This window comes from Paramormyrops kingsleyae, chromosome 11, assembly GCF_048594095.1.
Source record: "Paramormyrops kingsleyae isolate MSU_618 chromosome 11, PKINGS_0.4, whole genome shotgun sequence".
Taxonomy (NCBI): domain Eukaryota; kingdom Metazoa; phylum Chordata; class Actinopteri; order Osteoglossiformes; family Mormyridae; genus Paramormyrops; species Paramormyrops kingsleyae.
Window position 1 is genome coordinate 7103884 of NC_132807.1, and position 14991 is coordinate 7118874.

At 47.6% G+C, this 14991-nt stretch overlaps 1 protein-coding gene across 4 annotated transcripts; it reads left to right on the forward strand.

Annotated features, from left to right (window-relative positions):
• The first annotated feature begins 154 nt into the window (after positions 1-154).
• On the forward strand, positions 155-14690 carry LOC111844965 (SHC-transforming protein 4). Of its 4 annotated transcripts, XM_023813927.2 has the most exons (13): positions 155-224; positions 1493-1644; positions 2242-2837; positions 5262-5332; positions 8352-8415; positions 9225-9344; positions 9616-9669; positions 10551-10602; positions 10757-10883; positions 12317-12494; positions 12600-12672; positions 13328-13581; positions 13764-14690. In XM_023813927.2, the coding sequence occupies exons 2-13, from the start codon at positions 1635-1637 to the stop codon at positions 13893-13895; spliced, it is 1731 nt and encodes a 576-aa protein (XP_023669695.2). In that variant the 5' UTR covers positions 155-224; positions 1493-1634; the 3' UTR covers positions 13896-14690. The 4 variants fall into 4 exon arrangements, with proteins under 4 accessions (XP_023669695.2, XP_023669696.2, XP_023669694.2 ...); XM_023813928.2 differs by lacking the exon at positions 155-224 and having other exon boundaries at positions 879-1644; positions 12335-12494; XM_023813926.2 differs by lacking the exon at positions 155-224 and having other exon boundaries at positions 882-1644.
• Positions 14691-14991: the final 301 nt, after the last annotated feature.

Sequence of the window (14991 nt, forward strand, 5' to 3'; positions counted from 1 at the left end):
AATTTTAATAATCACAGAAAACAGGAATGCCATATTTAATCATTTTTCTTATTATGTAATGGTCATTTATACGAGAGTGCGACATACGAGTAAATGTAACGGTGAAAAAACACGTTGAAACTGGTAGCGCAGCGTGTCTGTACTTGTGGTTTCCCGCTACAGCCACCAGAGGGCCTCGGTGTTCCAGTGGTACGGAGCCTTTGCTGAGCCAGTTACATGTAAATGTTAGTTAACTAAACGTGTGTTAAAATGAATTTGTTTCTCAGCTTAAACCAGCAAAAGAAAACGCAGTAAGATGACATGTGATTCTTTCACTTCAGTGTGTAACATTGGCGGGTTTTGCGGTGTAAAAAACAGCACAGATAACTGCTCGTGCAGTATGAATGCAAATTCCCGCACTATCATCGCTTCCCATCAGGTTCCATCAATGCAGCAGTTTGAATATCCACGTTTGCTCTGGATGCCCTAATTGTTTCATCTTCATGAGTCATATGCTTTCCTGTGGTCATAAGACTCTTGTTTGCCACATTAGGATACAAGGGCTTTGCTAGACTTAGACGGGACACTTTCATATGTGTGGCTTCAGGTAAAACTACAAAATACACCGCAGACACGAAATACGAGCAACACACGTTTGATTTCCAGCAGCTACGCAACCTTCATTTCGAAGTAAAAAAATATGCCGCCTATCGTCAACCTGCTACTTAACTACAATTGGATTTCGGATATTTTAATTAATATGTATGTCATTACGTAGCCTACGTTTTTTTAAGTAGGCCTGTGATATTTTGAAACAGATCGCAAGTTCATAAGTATAACGACCCTCCTAAATAGCACGGTGTTTTTTTACCAATACAGTTGCACGACTGGATTATTTTCTTCTTGATCGTGTTTTCATTTTAAACATTTAAGTTCGAGCTATCTTTTACTTAAAATATTTTTCCTGGTCAGTATGCAGTTCCTCTTTAGCATATGAATTTACGTTGGGGGAGTGAAATTATGTGGAGCATATAGCTTCGATTATCCACTAAAGTCTTTTCTTGGGGCTGGCATGAGAGGCTCCCGGTTCATTTGAATGGGACCAACAGATTCAAACGGACAAAAAAACTGAATTGTAAAAATGAAGCATACCGTTCCCTTGGGAAAACACCATATGTCGCGGTGTCCACGGTAACATATATTCGCAATTTCCCCATTCCTTTCCCCCACCTATCTTTCCGAAAGCACATCACTGAACGTCTTTCCCCTCTGCAAAATCTGTCTTTTCGTTTGAACGCTGCGACAGCATTCGCATGCGATGGTTACATACGGCACAGCAAAACCAGATAATGATAAAAGAGGACATTCAAATGGTTTCTGCTTTGGTGTATTTATGGTGCATGAGTCACCCTGCCTTTTTGCGATTGGACGGTAGCATAAGAGAGGAAAAAAACACCCTCAAGCACTGTCAGTCAATTACAGGCATCGTCTGCTTCATTCACACGTTTATCAGCATGCGCAGTGAGAGAGGAACTCATTCATAAAAAAAGGAAAAGTTCATTCATGAAAATCGTAGCATCCTGCGCTTCCACTTGCGAGCTCCGAGTCCAGGACTCTACGTAGTGGAGGGGGAGCAGACAGCAGGACGCGGGAGGATGACCGAGGGTGAGTCTTGGCTTATCTATATGCATGAAAGAAATTGTGTGTGTGTGGGACACTTTATTTCAAGACCGCAACGTATGCCATGATCTAGATGAAGAGGGAATAAAGGAGCAGGGCAGCGCAGCAGAAGGGAATAAAAATCGGGCGCTGACACATTACCGCGCGGGTAAACCGAAGCGGCGCGTGCCCGCCTCGTGCGGACAGAACTAGCGCGACAACTAAGTACCTACGTACCATCGGCGGCACGCGTGCAGATCGTATACATACTTATATGTAACAGTTCTGCTGTTTTATTTCGTTTTTATTTTATTATTGCCGTCACCTAATGTGTCCTACCTAATTATTACTTCAGAGTCTATAAGTTTATACTCCATAAATCACAAGATGAATTACAGTAGTAAGCCAGGGAAGTGCTGTTTGTATAGAGCGTGTATGAAAAGTTGGATAAAGGAAATATTTTACTTATGAATATATTATAAAAATCTACAATGTATTTATGAGAATAAGCATATGTGTGCGGTTGTATATTATAACAATTTTGGTGGCACTCTGTCCCGTGTCTCCTACTCTCCCTCCATCCGCCGATGTCCTGCTAGTCAGCCTGTGCGTCTGGCTTCGTCAGTCTCACACAGTCTCTGGCTATGAGAGAACGTAACCAGCCCAGGCTCAGGGGAAACGCGCTGCATGTAGGATTCTTCGGACAGGCAGACATGCTGCACCGGAGCAAGTACAGCCGCTTCCGCAACGACTCGGTTACGTCCCTGGAGGACAGCGCGCCCGGTGGTAAATCGGCCCCTTGCGCTGACCGCGCTCCGCTGCCCTGCTTGGCCCCCCTGCCACCCCCCTTCCACCACTCAGCCTCATCCCCGGACGAGGATCCCACCACTCTTTGCACTCTGATCCCCAAGATGGCTGCCATCAAGCTGTCCAACCCAGCCGGCTTGCTTGGCCTCAGGGGACTGGCCCTGTCCTCCAAGCAGACGCCCCGTGGAAAGCTGGGCGCGGACTGCAGCCCCACCAAACCCCATGTCCGCCTGGCCGGGTACCTGCCAGCCTCCTCCCAGCTGACGCGACCCCCCGACGATGACAAGGGTCCCTCCTGCTCCGAGGGGCTGCTGTCTGCTGCCAAGACTACAGCGCTGACGGAGTGTCCCAGCCCAGGCGTCCTGATGTCAGGGACGTCGTACAACATCAAGGTACCTGTGCGAGTGCATAACTCTAATCACACTGGTGTCCGGATTTGTCTGGGTTTATAAGGGTGTGCGTTTGTTTATGAACTGGCCTCAGGTGTAACTTCCTGATATCAGCTGATGCTGGATCATCATCTGGATCACAGTTTAAATGGTGTAAGCTGAGCACATCTTAGCATTAATATAGATAGAACCTTTATGTGTGAAAACATCTAAACAACTTTCTAATGAGAAATTAATGTTGTGGAGGTGGGTGGATTTCTAGCGGATTTCTTGAACTTCTCAATCAACCCTCCGACAAAATCTGGATAATCCAGCAGTCTCTCAGCACTGTGTGGTGTAAACCTTCTCCTGCAGCTCCTCTCCATGGCCTTGCTCATGGTGCCTGGCCTTGAATGACCTGGAGAATACAAGGTCTTCCTTCACCCCCATTCTTCATAGTCAGCTTACGGCAGTGATCCATCCTAACGAAACCACTTGTCTGTGTGCAATGTTCTGCTTAATTCTCCTACACTATACTGATGTTAGAACAATGTATTTTTATGACACAATATTGCGCACCGTGCCACATCGAAGGTGATGCTGTTGAATACTGAACACTGATTGATGTTGTGTCTGGGTAGGGAAACGTCACCAAGCAGCTGATTGGTCGTTTCTCTGGTTCACTGGCTCCACCCTCTGCCAGGGAATTTTGCTGTATAATTAGCCTCACATAAGCTTTGCTGTATTTGTTTAGAATAATCAAGTTTTACTCATACACCCTCCTTAGCTAAGATCTTATAAGTTGCACCAGGATACCTATAATTTTACTATTTAACAACAGCAACTCACGTTAAATAACATAAGCATAATGCAGATATGTGAGATACACGGTGGGACAGCCTCCTAAGACTGAGACCATCAGTCTTCATTTTGTGGTCCGTAGCCATTGTCACCCCTTCTTGCCGTTACCACGGCGCCGGGCGCGTGTCACTGGAGGAAGGGAGCCCGCGCGATGTGAGCCTGCATCGCAGTGTCCCTTTAAGCGGGGGGAGACCAAGATGCGAGGCAGGAAGAGAGAGTAGCTGTGGAAGTGTTACACCCCCACACACACCCCCCCCCCCCATCCCATCCCACCCACACGCTCAGCCACTACTTCCTGTGCTAACAGAAATGACTCATCTCCTCTTAATATTCCAGTTTGGATCTGCTGGATCAGAAATGTTCTGAGCCGGGTGACATGTCCGCGGTGAGGCGGGCGGCCGCCAGCTTCCGCGGACTTGCCGCATGGTTGAGTCTCAGGCCACAGAGACGTGGCCCCGCAGCAGGGGGGGGGTGGGGGGAGGGGGGCAGGCATGACTTAACGAGTGCCCACGGCCACATGGTCCTCGAGCTGCAGAAAGGCACCCAGCCCAAATTGTGCTCTCGGCAGTAGTCGTATTACTGACTTAAGGACATTATAGGCGGGGTGCGTGGGGGGTGTTAGCCGGAAATGATCTAACGGCTCCGTGCTGATCGGTGCGTGATCTCGCCACGTGCTGTTCTTCCCACAGCCTCGAAAACAGAAAAACAGGTGCAGAGGTGCTGGGTCCCTCTCTGAAGTCTTGCCTTACTGAATGACTCATTTTCACGTGCCCAGCAGCTCTGACAGGCAGCTCGCGCTACACTGGCTGTTTGTACTCGACTTGCACCAGTTTGCGTGAATTTGTCTGAAAATCCCTAAAGACCAGGGACACATGGAATGAACGGACAGAAGTGAGCTTTGATGCCCCTTCTTTTAACATGCTATTTGAAGTCCGAATTCCTTAACTAATCGCTAAAACTGACTATCTCATTGTGTACTTTTTCTCAGTTGGTATTTTGGTAGATGATATGAGGTAATCATTAATTTGGTTCTGGCCATCAAGCACCCAGATATATACACATCCAGACGGATGTGCAATCACACACACAAGCACAGTATTGATTTTTACACTGCGCTTTGTAGTCTCCCGTATCCTGACCGGGGAAATGGCAGTGGACTTATTCATCCTGGCGAGAGCTCCCACGATGAGTCACCTGCTCTTGTGAAGGCTCTGTCCTATCAAGGTTGGAATAGTAAGACCGCGTTTCAGAATTCAGTGGGGCTGCTTGAGTGGGTGTGCTTAACTCCTTCCAGGCAGAGGACTCATCCTGCTTCTGCGTTCTTCCTTCAAAGACACTCCAGAGTGTGACCCCAAACCAGAGCGAACCACATTAAGACCTGTTTGCACGTGCAATATAGCAGAACCAGATCCACACTCTGCCCTCTCATGTGTTTTTTGGCTCGGTGTGCACCTGAACTTCTTGTAGCTTCCTGCTGGGGAGGCAGGGTCAGGTTACACAGAGCCAACCCCCCCCCCCCGCCACGGAAGTAGGCCCCATTGCTTAAATTCTGATCTTTTGTTTTGTCTCCACTTGCTCCATCTGCAGTATATGGGCTGCTTGGAGGTGATCCAGTCCATGAGGCTCTTGGACTTCGAGACAAGAACACAAGTCACACGGTGAGCCTCCTGAGCGGGGAAATAAATGGACATCTGTGCTTGTAGTGAAACTAGGTTTCGCTCCCAACCATTGTCTCATCTTATTATAAAGAATATCAGCAATAATAATACCAGAGGTGGAAAGTTCAGGTGCAGAAAGTAAAATCCAGACCAAGATTTTCTTTCAACCAACCAGTTGAGTACTCTTGACTGTGACTCCTACTTTACTGCTTGGTTGAAACAAAATTTTGGTCTGGATTTTCACTTTCTGGACTTGAACTACCCATCTCTGAATAATAAATACTAGTAAACTCAAGATTACAGAGCAAAACCAGCTGCATCCTCTTTACCAAATGATGCCAGGGGGTCATTATGGTGAAAGATTTTCCAGGAACCAAAGACACTCAAAATAAGAGAGATCCACATTTACTGATTAATGCCACATTTTCTGGCTGTGTGCCCATCGAGTCGCTTACACCACGATCTGAGATCCTCGTGTGTCTGCAAAATGTTACTGGCTGCCACTGCTGTGCATTTAAATCCGGCAAGCTCAAAGAATCCTTAGTCCCAAACGAAGATGTTTTATTATCTTGGGAATAACTTCAAAGTGTCGATATTTGCAAGGGATTTTGGAAGGAAAGTATAGAATGGAACATCTGTTTGTACCATCACTGAGCCCAAAGAATAATTTATTGGAAAATTAAATTTCCTGCTAATAGCGTTTCATAAAATTTTAAGATGAATGGTGGTTCACAATTTGTAATTTGTTCTCTAACAGAAGAAAAGTTTTATGGCTTATTGGGACGTGTTTACTTGCTCTTATTGAAGTGGGTCTGTCCCTGCTGGGCTCTTGGAGCCACCGTAATTGAATTAATCAGGCCAGCAACATAGTTTTCTCTTAATTTTTCTTAATTCTGCCTCTGTTTTTTAGGCACTTTTGACTATTTATACAAATTAAATAGAACTTGATCTTCCAGCATCCATTTATTACCCTAATTTGCTGTAATACACTATAATATGTAGGATATTAAAGACCAGTGCTGACAGCACATTCATCAGAACCCATGATCTGGAGGTGGTGTGTTGCACACATGCATGTTTGCGTGTGCATATGTGGACGGGGGCCTTTTTCTCCCTGGAGATGTTGCCTGTACTTCCTGTCCTCCTGTACCAAAGACCCCTTCTTTCACTAAGTATTCGCTCATCCCTGCTTTCACTCCTATCTCCTGCTTAGCTGCATCAGCATCGAGGCACCCTCTAAGCATACAATCTGAGGCATTCTAGAGCAGCCATCTGACCCGTTCAGGGTGACCAGCAGGGGGCGCATTTCTGTTCAGCAGGATCCTACATAACCTTACCCAGAAGGGGTATTGAATCACCTGAGTCTTCCTCGGTTTTTTCGTTTTTATTTTTTGTGTCTGTCTGTTTCCAGCTGATTGTTTTGTGTGTGTGTGGTCTAGATATACATTCCATTCCATACAGTCCAAATGTCCTCACAATGTGATAAAAACCTGTTATTTTGACATTAGGGGGGACCATTTTTTTTGTCCCCACAAGAGGAAATTCAGTTTTATAAAAATCTGTGGCTGCAATCAAAAAACTAAAAATGCCAGCAGTCTTGTGTTTTGTTTGGTTACATACTGTATAGTTAAGGGTTGTGTAGGGGTTACGGCTGGTATTATTGGGATTAGGGTTTTGTCCATAGAAACAAATGGACGGTCCCCACAAAGATATGAGTACAGGTCTGTTTGTATGCATGTGTGTGTGCGTGCACGTATGTGTTTGTATGTATGTGTGAGGTGTGTATGTATATGTATGTGCATGTGTGTGTGTATATGTGTGTGCACACGTGTGTGTATGTGTGTATGTGCTTGGAATGTGTCCCTTGATCTGCCTTGATAGCCTATCCAGTCTGTTTCGCTGTTGTCCAAAATGTATTGAGTTGAGGTTCCTGACGTGTAAGGGAACACGCACACACCTGTAGCTCATGCATGTGTGAATGGTAAGTGTGACTGTGAGCTCCCGATGGGGCGGTCTGCTGCAGAAGGGGAACGTCTCCTGACTGTCAGCACCTCTTACAGCAGTGAGTTTAGTGCTGGCATCCTGAACAGCCATCACCTGGACCCTCCCCCATCTCTGTCCCCCCATCACCTGGACCCTCCCCCATCTCCGTCCCCCCATCACCTGGACCCTCCCCCATCTCCGTCCCCCCATCACCTGGACCCTCCCCCATCTCCGTCCCCCCATCACCTGGACCCTCCCCCATCTCTGTCCCCCCATCACCTGGACCCTCCCCCATCTCCGTCCCCCCATCACCTGGACCCTCCCCCATCTCCGTCCCCCCATCACCTGGACCCTCCCCCCATCTCCATCCCCCCATCCCCCACCACCTGGACCCTTCCCCCATCTCTGTCCCCCCATCACCTGGACCCTCCCCCATCTCTGTCCCCCCATCACCGGGACCCTCCCCCCATCTCCATCCCCCCATCCCCCATCACCTGGACCCTCCCCCCATCTCCATCCCCCCATCCCCCATCACCTGGACCCTCCCCCCATCTCCATCCCCCCATCCCCCATCACCTGGACCCTCCCCCCATCTCCTTCCCCCCATCCCCCACCACCTGGACCCTCCCCCATCTCCGTCCCCCACCGCCTTCGCCCGTCTTGCAGGCCCAGTCATGTCCTGCTGCTTACACTACTGGGTATACTTGACTCACCATGAGAAGCATGGGAGTAGCTCAGGCCCAGAAACCATTGGCTGGCTGCTTGCATCTTTGCTACAAAGATGGCACAGATTTTCAGTGACGTCACATTGGCTATACCACTGGTGACGTTACACTAATGTTAAATATGTAAGGCTGTTACTCTAATGGGGAGAGAAGGTGAGCAAGCTTACGGTATGGCTTGCGATTCACTCGCAGTAGGTAACGCAATACCCCATGAACAGCATTGGTTGGGGGTCAGCAATCTCCAAGTGGTGTGGGACCTAATCTGTGACTCACCGGCATCCTCTTCCATGCGTTTTGTCCCATGTCTCTAGGGAAGCCATAAGTCGCCTGTGTGACTGTGCGCCGGGAGCTACGACAGCATCCAAGCACAGAAGGGTAAGTCAAGCGGGGCTCTCTCTGTGCACACACTCTCACATGGACAAGGCAGGGGAATCCAAGCGGGGCTCTCTCTGTGCACACACTCTCACATGGACAAGGCAGGGGAATCCAAGCGGGGCTCTCTCTGTGCACACACTCTCACATGGACAAGGCAGGGGAATCCAAGCGGGGCTCTCTCTGTGCACACACTCTCACATGGACAAGGCAGGGGAATCCAAGCGGGGCTCTCTCTGTGCACACACTCTCACATGGACAAGGCAGGGGAATCCTGTGGGGCTCTCTCTGTGCACACACTCTCACATGGACAAGGCAGGGGAATCCAAGCGGGGCTCTCTCTGTGCACACACTCTCACATGGACAAGCCAGGGGAATCCAAGCGGGGCTCTCTCTGTGCACACACTCTCACATGGACAAGGCAGGGGAATCCAAGCGGGGCTCTCTCTGTGCACACACTCTCACGTAGACAAGGCAGGGGAATCCGAGTGGGGCTCTCTCTGTGCACACACTCTCACGTGGACGCGGCAGGGGAATCCGAGCGGGGCACTCTCCGCGCGCACACTCTCACGTGGACGCGGCAGGGGAATCCGAGCGGGGCACTCTCTGCACGCACACTCTCACGCGGACACCGCAGGGCACGCCGAGCGGGGCACTCTCTGCGCACAGGCCGTGGGTCCCAGGAGCTTGTTTATGTGGTCAATCCCTGTAATTACTGCGGGTGTCCCAATACTTTTCTCCATATAGTGTATGTAAACAGTGCCTGTGATATTTGTATTATAAAAATGTATGTTTTGTTGTTTGACCTTTAGCCTCCAAATAAAGAACTTTCCGCCATTTTGGGCAAGAGCAACCTGCAGTTTTCCGGAACAAACATCAGACTAAGCATCTCCACAGAGAGTATGAGTTTAACCACTCTGGACTCACAGCAGGTAACGCTGGTTCTTTCAGCTGAAACCCCACAGCAAAAACGTGCATGTGCAACATCATTATCGCCATGGTAATGAGAGATGGAAACAACGGTCAGTTTTATGGTGCCAGCTTCGGACAGTAGCAGGCGTCTGTATTTACAGGCGAGCTGCTGCGGCTGATGGTTTATGGTTTGTCGCTGCCACAGCCGCCCTGCAGAGCTGTGATGTTCATGTTGCCACGACGATCTCCTGTCATGGCTTCCTCGCTAATATCTGTTCATTTCCTCTCCAGACTATTGCCCATCACCACATGCAGTCCATCTCTTTTGCTTCTGGAGGGGATCCTGTACGTTGTCCTACACCGTTGAGTATGACATCATGGGCGTATGATGTGGGGATGGAGTGCATGTGTAAGGTGTGGGGTATGTTACAGGGTGCATGGAGATGCTGGTTGTGCAGATGGAAAAGGCTGTTTCACACATGATGTGAGCGCGCAGCCAGAGGTCGTCCTTTTCATCATCCTCTTATCGGCGTGACGGCGGCTCTTCCTGTTTCCCGCTGTGGGCCACGCGGAGCAGCGCCGGCTTCATTTTCCCGTGGCGTAGCCAGTTTTTCTCTTTTATGGCAGAGTCTGACGAAACAAGCCAGCGAATTTATAAACGCTGATTATCCTGAGTGGCACGGTACAGACGAGGGAAGGGGAGGGGCCGACTGAGGACGGGGTGATTTAATTAACGCGGCGTTCTCGCCGCCCCCAAGCATCATCCACTTCCTGATTCTGCTCCCGTATTAATCATCGTCCCAGCAGTGTACGTGGCACGCACCGTGTCATTAAATTACTGCTAATTACTTCACTGCCAGCGGTAGCAAATGGGGAGGTTGGCTTCCTGTTGACTCATGGAGAACGTCCCGCACCCCGCCACCGGGGGAGCCGTCTCGCACGTGCGCACACTACCCGAAAGGTCATGTTGGGCCACCAGTGTGAACCCAGGTAGTCCTGGGCTCTGGGACTGATGTCCGTGGGAGGTGGCCTCGCTCTCACATGGCTCACCTGAGATGAGACGGACTAGACAGGCCGGCCTGGCCACTCATTCCTCTTCTAAGCAGATGTCCTAAATCCTGCTTTGTCTAAAGGCTTTGCACTCTCCGTCGTTTTGGGTGGGTACATTTTCAGCATGGTACATTCTCTGATTCTAGGTCTCCTCTTGCTTCCATCATGTTTTACAGGAAATAACAAATTACGTTGCTTACGTCGCCAAAGACCCAGTAAATCAGCGGGGTGAGTACAATTTGTACACTATTGGTAGGCGCTGTGCGCCTATAGTATTTCAGTTATTTTTGTTTTACAGATCAGCTCTGGTGAGTTGGTGGTGTCGATTTGCTGCAGGTTTATTTACGTTAGCATGACTACGTGTCCGTGTGCTGTTTTCCAGCGTGCCACATCCTGGAGTGTCCAGAGGGACTAGCTCAGGAGGTTATAAATGCCATTGGACAGGCATTTGAGCTGCGCTTCCGGCAGTTTTTGAATAATCCCTCCTGCCTTATTGCAGCCACTCAAAGGTCAGTATCTTGCATTTTTATCAGTGTGCCCCCCCCCCTCCAAAATGAAAACCCTTCCAAAAGCCATCCTTATCAGTCCTGCACATCTTGCAACAAAACTGGGTGAACCTGTCTAGAATAAAGAATGAACTGATCTGACTGCCCTAACATCAGGGAAGGGTCAGCGTTCGGTGAATAGACCCCCTTATCTGCAGGGCATATGTTTCAAAACCCCCAGCAGAAGCCAGAAACCCGATATATACATTATGGGGCAGCGTGTGACTCAGTGGGCTAAGCCTGCGTGCCTGTAATCACAAGGTCACCAGTTCAAACCCAGCTTCAGCATGTCTGTGGGTCCATGAGCAAGGCCTTTAACCCCCAGCTCCCTGGGCGCCGCTACGGGTAGCTGCCCTTTGCGGACAACTTACTCCACAAAGAGCAAGTCGAGGGAGGCGTAAAGACAGTTTCCCCTCGGGATTAATAAAGTATCTATTATTATTATCATGCTTTTTCCTACACATACCTATGAGAAAGTTTAATTTATAAATTAGGCACAATAGAAGATTAACAACAATAACTAATAATTAAATAGATCAATTATAACAATATAGTGTAATAAAAGTTCTGTGAGTGTGGTCTTTTTTTAGTGGGTGGGTCATGTATACAGCGTGGATACGTTGGACAAAAGGACAATTCTCATCCCCGGCGGGACGTTGTAAGATTTCTCACGCTACTCAGAATGGCACGCGATTTCAAATTTATGAATAATTTGTAAAATTTTCCATTTAATATTTTCAGAAGGCAGTTGACCACAGGTAACTGAAACTGCAGATAAGGAGGGACCACTGTACAGTATTACCTCTTGAATAGAAACGGCTGCTGTGACATGGGGAATGGGCATAATTCCCGTCCAGGATAGATGCACATCTGGCCCACATTAAAAAATCTGTGTAGGCCATGACCCGACGACCAAGCCAACCGCTTGCTGACTGATGTGGTGAATTAGGAGGAAGAGACAGATCTTTGAGTCATTAACTGATCTTTCCAGCATGTCTCAGGTTTCAAGTGCATATCTTTGAAGTTAACTCATCTGAAACTCCATTCCTCATTGAAGAAGAATTGTATGGAGCCTTAAAGTGCATGTGAAATTATCCACCTGTGTTGTAGTCATTTTCACTTATATTGTACTGTAGAACTTTCTCCTGCTTTTTCCCAGTTCACCGCAATGGCCCATCAGCCTGGTGATGCCCATTTTGTTTGCCACACTCTGAGCCTTTTTAGGCTCCTCATAGAGACGTTTCGCGGCATGCTTCCCAATTACTCCATCCTCATACGAATGGCAGTAACTGGAAGTTAGTCTACAGTGTGTTCACTGAGCTCGTCCAGTTTGTAGACCCGAGAAAGAGTCAGAGTTCATTGCCGACCTCTTGTTCCTTTGGCTGTGTTCCGGGCAGGACGCTGGACACTGACAGCAACAGCTGGCTTCAGGAGGGCAGCGAGATGCACGAGTATTACAACGAGATTCCCGGCAAGCAGCCGCCTCCCGGTGGCCTCTTAGACATGCGGGTAAAAGCGGAAATACTCCAGGCGTCCCTCGGTGGAGGTCAGGGGGAGGAGGAGATGCTCCGATGGGTGAGCCCCTACCTCCGTTAATCCACACATAATCTGTCCCATAATGCACAGCCCACAGCTTCCTTGGACGACTCACTGCCGCTACTTATACTTGCTCTCTTCCAGATTGGCTGCCCGCAGCACCCCGGCATGTACGAGAACTGCGCTCTGACCGAAAGACATCCACCTCCCTCTGCAGGTGAGCGAGCGAGAGCCAGGGGCTGCCGCGTCATTGTCGTCGCTGAGCGGGTAGGGAGGCAAAAACAAAGTGCTCTGCGGGCTGCCACTTCTGTCTCCACGTGTTGCTTTTAGACCAGACTGGTGCCCCAGTGCGTCCTGCCCACATAATTAAATTATTCCATAAGCACTGACTACGCCGACTGTTTTCCTAACAGGACGGCCACTGTTTCATAAGTTAATTTAATAAATTAGGTGCCTATTAAAGGCAGAGAACATGAGATGTGCACTTTTATTGTAACAACCTTTTTTAAAAGATGGATTAAAAATCAATTTTTCATTCATGTGCCTCTGATCTTTTTTAAGCAATAAGCCTCTTCAGGCTATTGGGTGCACAGCAACTTCACTGGACATTGATATTTGATACACAAAGGATATATAGTCACCAAGAGTGAAGAAAGCCGTCAGACATGGCAGTGGCTTCCAGAAAGAAAAACAGATACTTCCGTAAAGGACTGACTGGGGAATATTATCAGAGCACTTACCAGGATATTGTATTTCTTCCGTAATTTCAAATCAATAAGTTAACCTTATGAAAAATGAGGTCAGGTAACCTAAGAGTTCACCTTTCGTACGTATGTCATATATGGAGCAAATCTTGGCGCCTGTCCTTCCAGAGAGCACTGAGCAAACGTACAGCTCACTGGAAGAGGATTGCGGCCCGGCAGGTGTCCTGCAGGAGATCCAGGAGCACCTTCAGCATGAGGCCTGGTATCACGGACGGATGAGCAGGCGTGACGCGGAGAGACTGCTGACCGACAGCGGGGATTTCCTGGTCCGTGAGAGCAGCTCCTCTCCTGGGCAGTATGTGCTGAGTGGCCTGCAGGGGGCGACGGCGAAGCACCTGCTACTGGTGGACCCTGAAGGAATGGTAAGCCAAGGAGGTTGTATTCATCTGCGGTGCCATCTAGAGCACAAGTCTCTATTTATTTTTAAACTGACTGCATATATCAGCAAGGTACATTGGTTATATTTCACTGTCAATGAGCTCTACTTGAGGAACCATTCACCATTCCTGAAGATGTAATTCGTGTGATATTCTTCTTTTCAAAGGTGCGAACAAAGGATCACATTTTTACGAGTGTGGGGCACCTTATTCGCTATCATATGGACAACCAAAGACCAATAGTGTCGTGTGGCAGCGAGCTGTGCCTGAAACAGCCTGTACTTCAAAAGCAGCAGTGATCAGACTGCGTTGGTGCTCACAGCCCAGAGTTTTCTGGAATTTTCCACGCAGAGAACGACCTGCTCCAATATGTCCTGATACCTGCATGATCATCACACTAGAGCTTTGGGCCATGGCTTACTAACCGTCAGTCTATTGGGACGAAAAGTATTTGTCAAAAAAAGTAACCTGCATTTTGTACCAGCATATCAAAGCACAACTTTTAAGCTGCAAAGCAAATGAGTGACTTTTGTCTCTGTGTTTGTGAACTGTTTTTTTTTAAACTGTGCCTTGATTAGTTAAGAGGTTTCTAACCACGTTTTGTTAAGAATTGTATAGTGCATTTTGTAGTCTGATGATTCAAGTCACTTTATTTGCCTGATTTATATAGTTCTATATAAGAGAATGATAAGCCTTGATTCGCATAGTGTATTAATGAGGGCACTTAAAACTATGTTTTTTAAATATTCACTATAGATATATTGATGATAAATACGCATAAAAATTACAGGCAGCTTGTACTTTATCCGTTTCTTGTCCGCAGTTTAAGAGGAAAACGAGAACACTAATTTCCGAAATATGCAAGACATCTAGGGTTTACTTCCTGACATAAAATTAACGGAGTATCCTTCGCCATGCATTAGCGTTGTCCGAATCGATCCACTCTCACTTTTAAAGCGAAATGCTTTCAGACAGGGCATGCATGCAAAGCAATGTCAGATACATCTTTTAATACAATGAACTGCACATATCTTGTGGTGGGGTCTTTTCTGTCCTGTCCTGAAATATGTGGTAATTAAATAAGTTCATCACCAGCTACGTTCAAGTGTCAGTTTTTGAAAAAAACATACATTTTGCATGTACAAGATGTTTGAAATAATGACCTGACTATGTATTACCATAGCTTTAATCTAATATTATAGGTATACATAATATAATATTTTATATGCAATCGTATATGATATATGTAATTTAAAAAGCTTGTCTGCTATTGTTTCCTGTATGGCTTGCCCACTTTCAAGCTTAAAAAAGAATTGGTCACCTTAAACATTTCAGCACTGAGTTGCATTGTACCAGTTGATATAGTTGCATTACCTGGGTCGTTTAGCCTTCAGG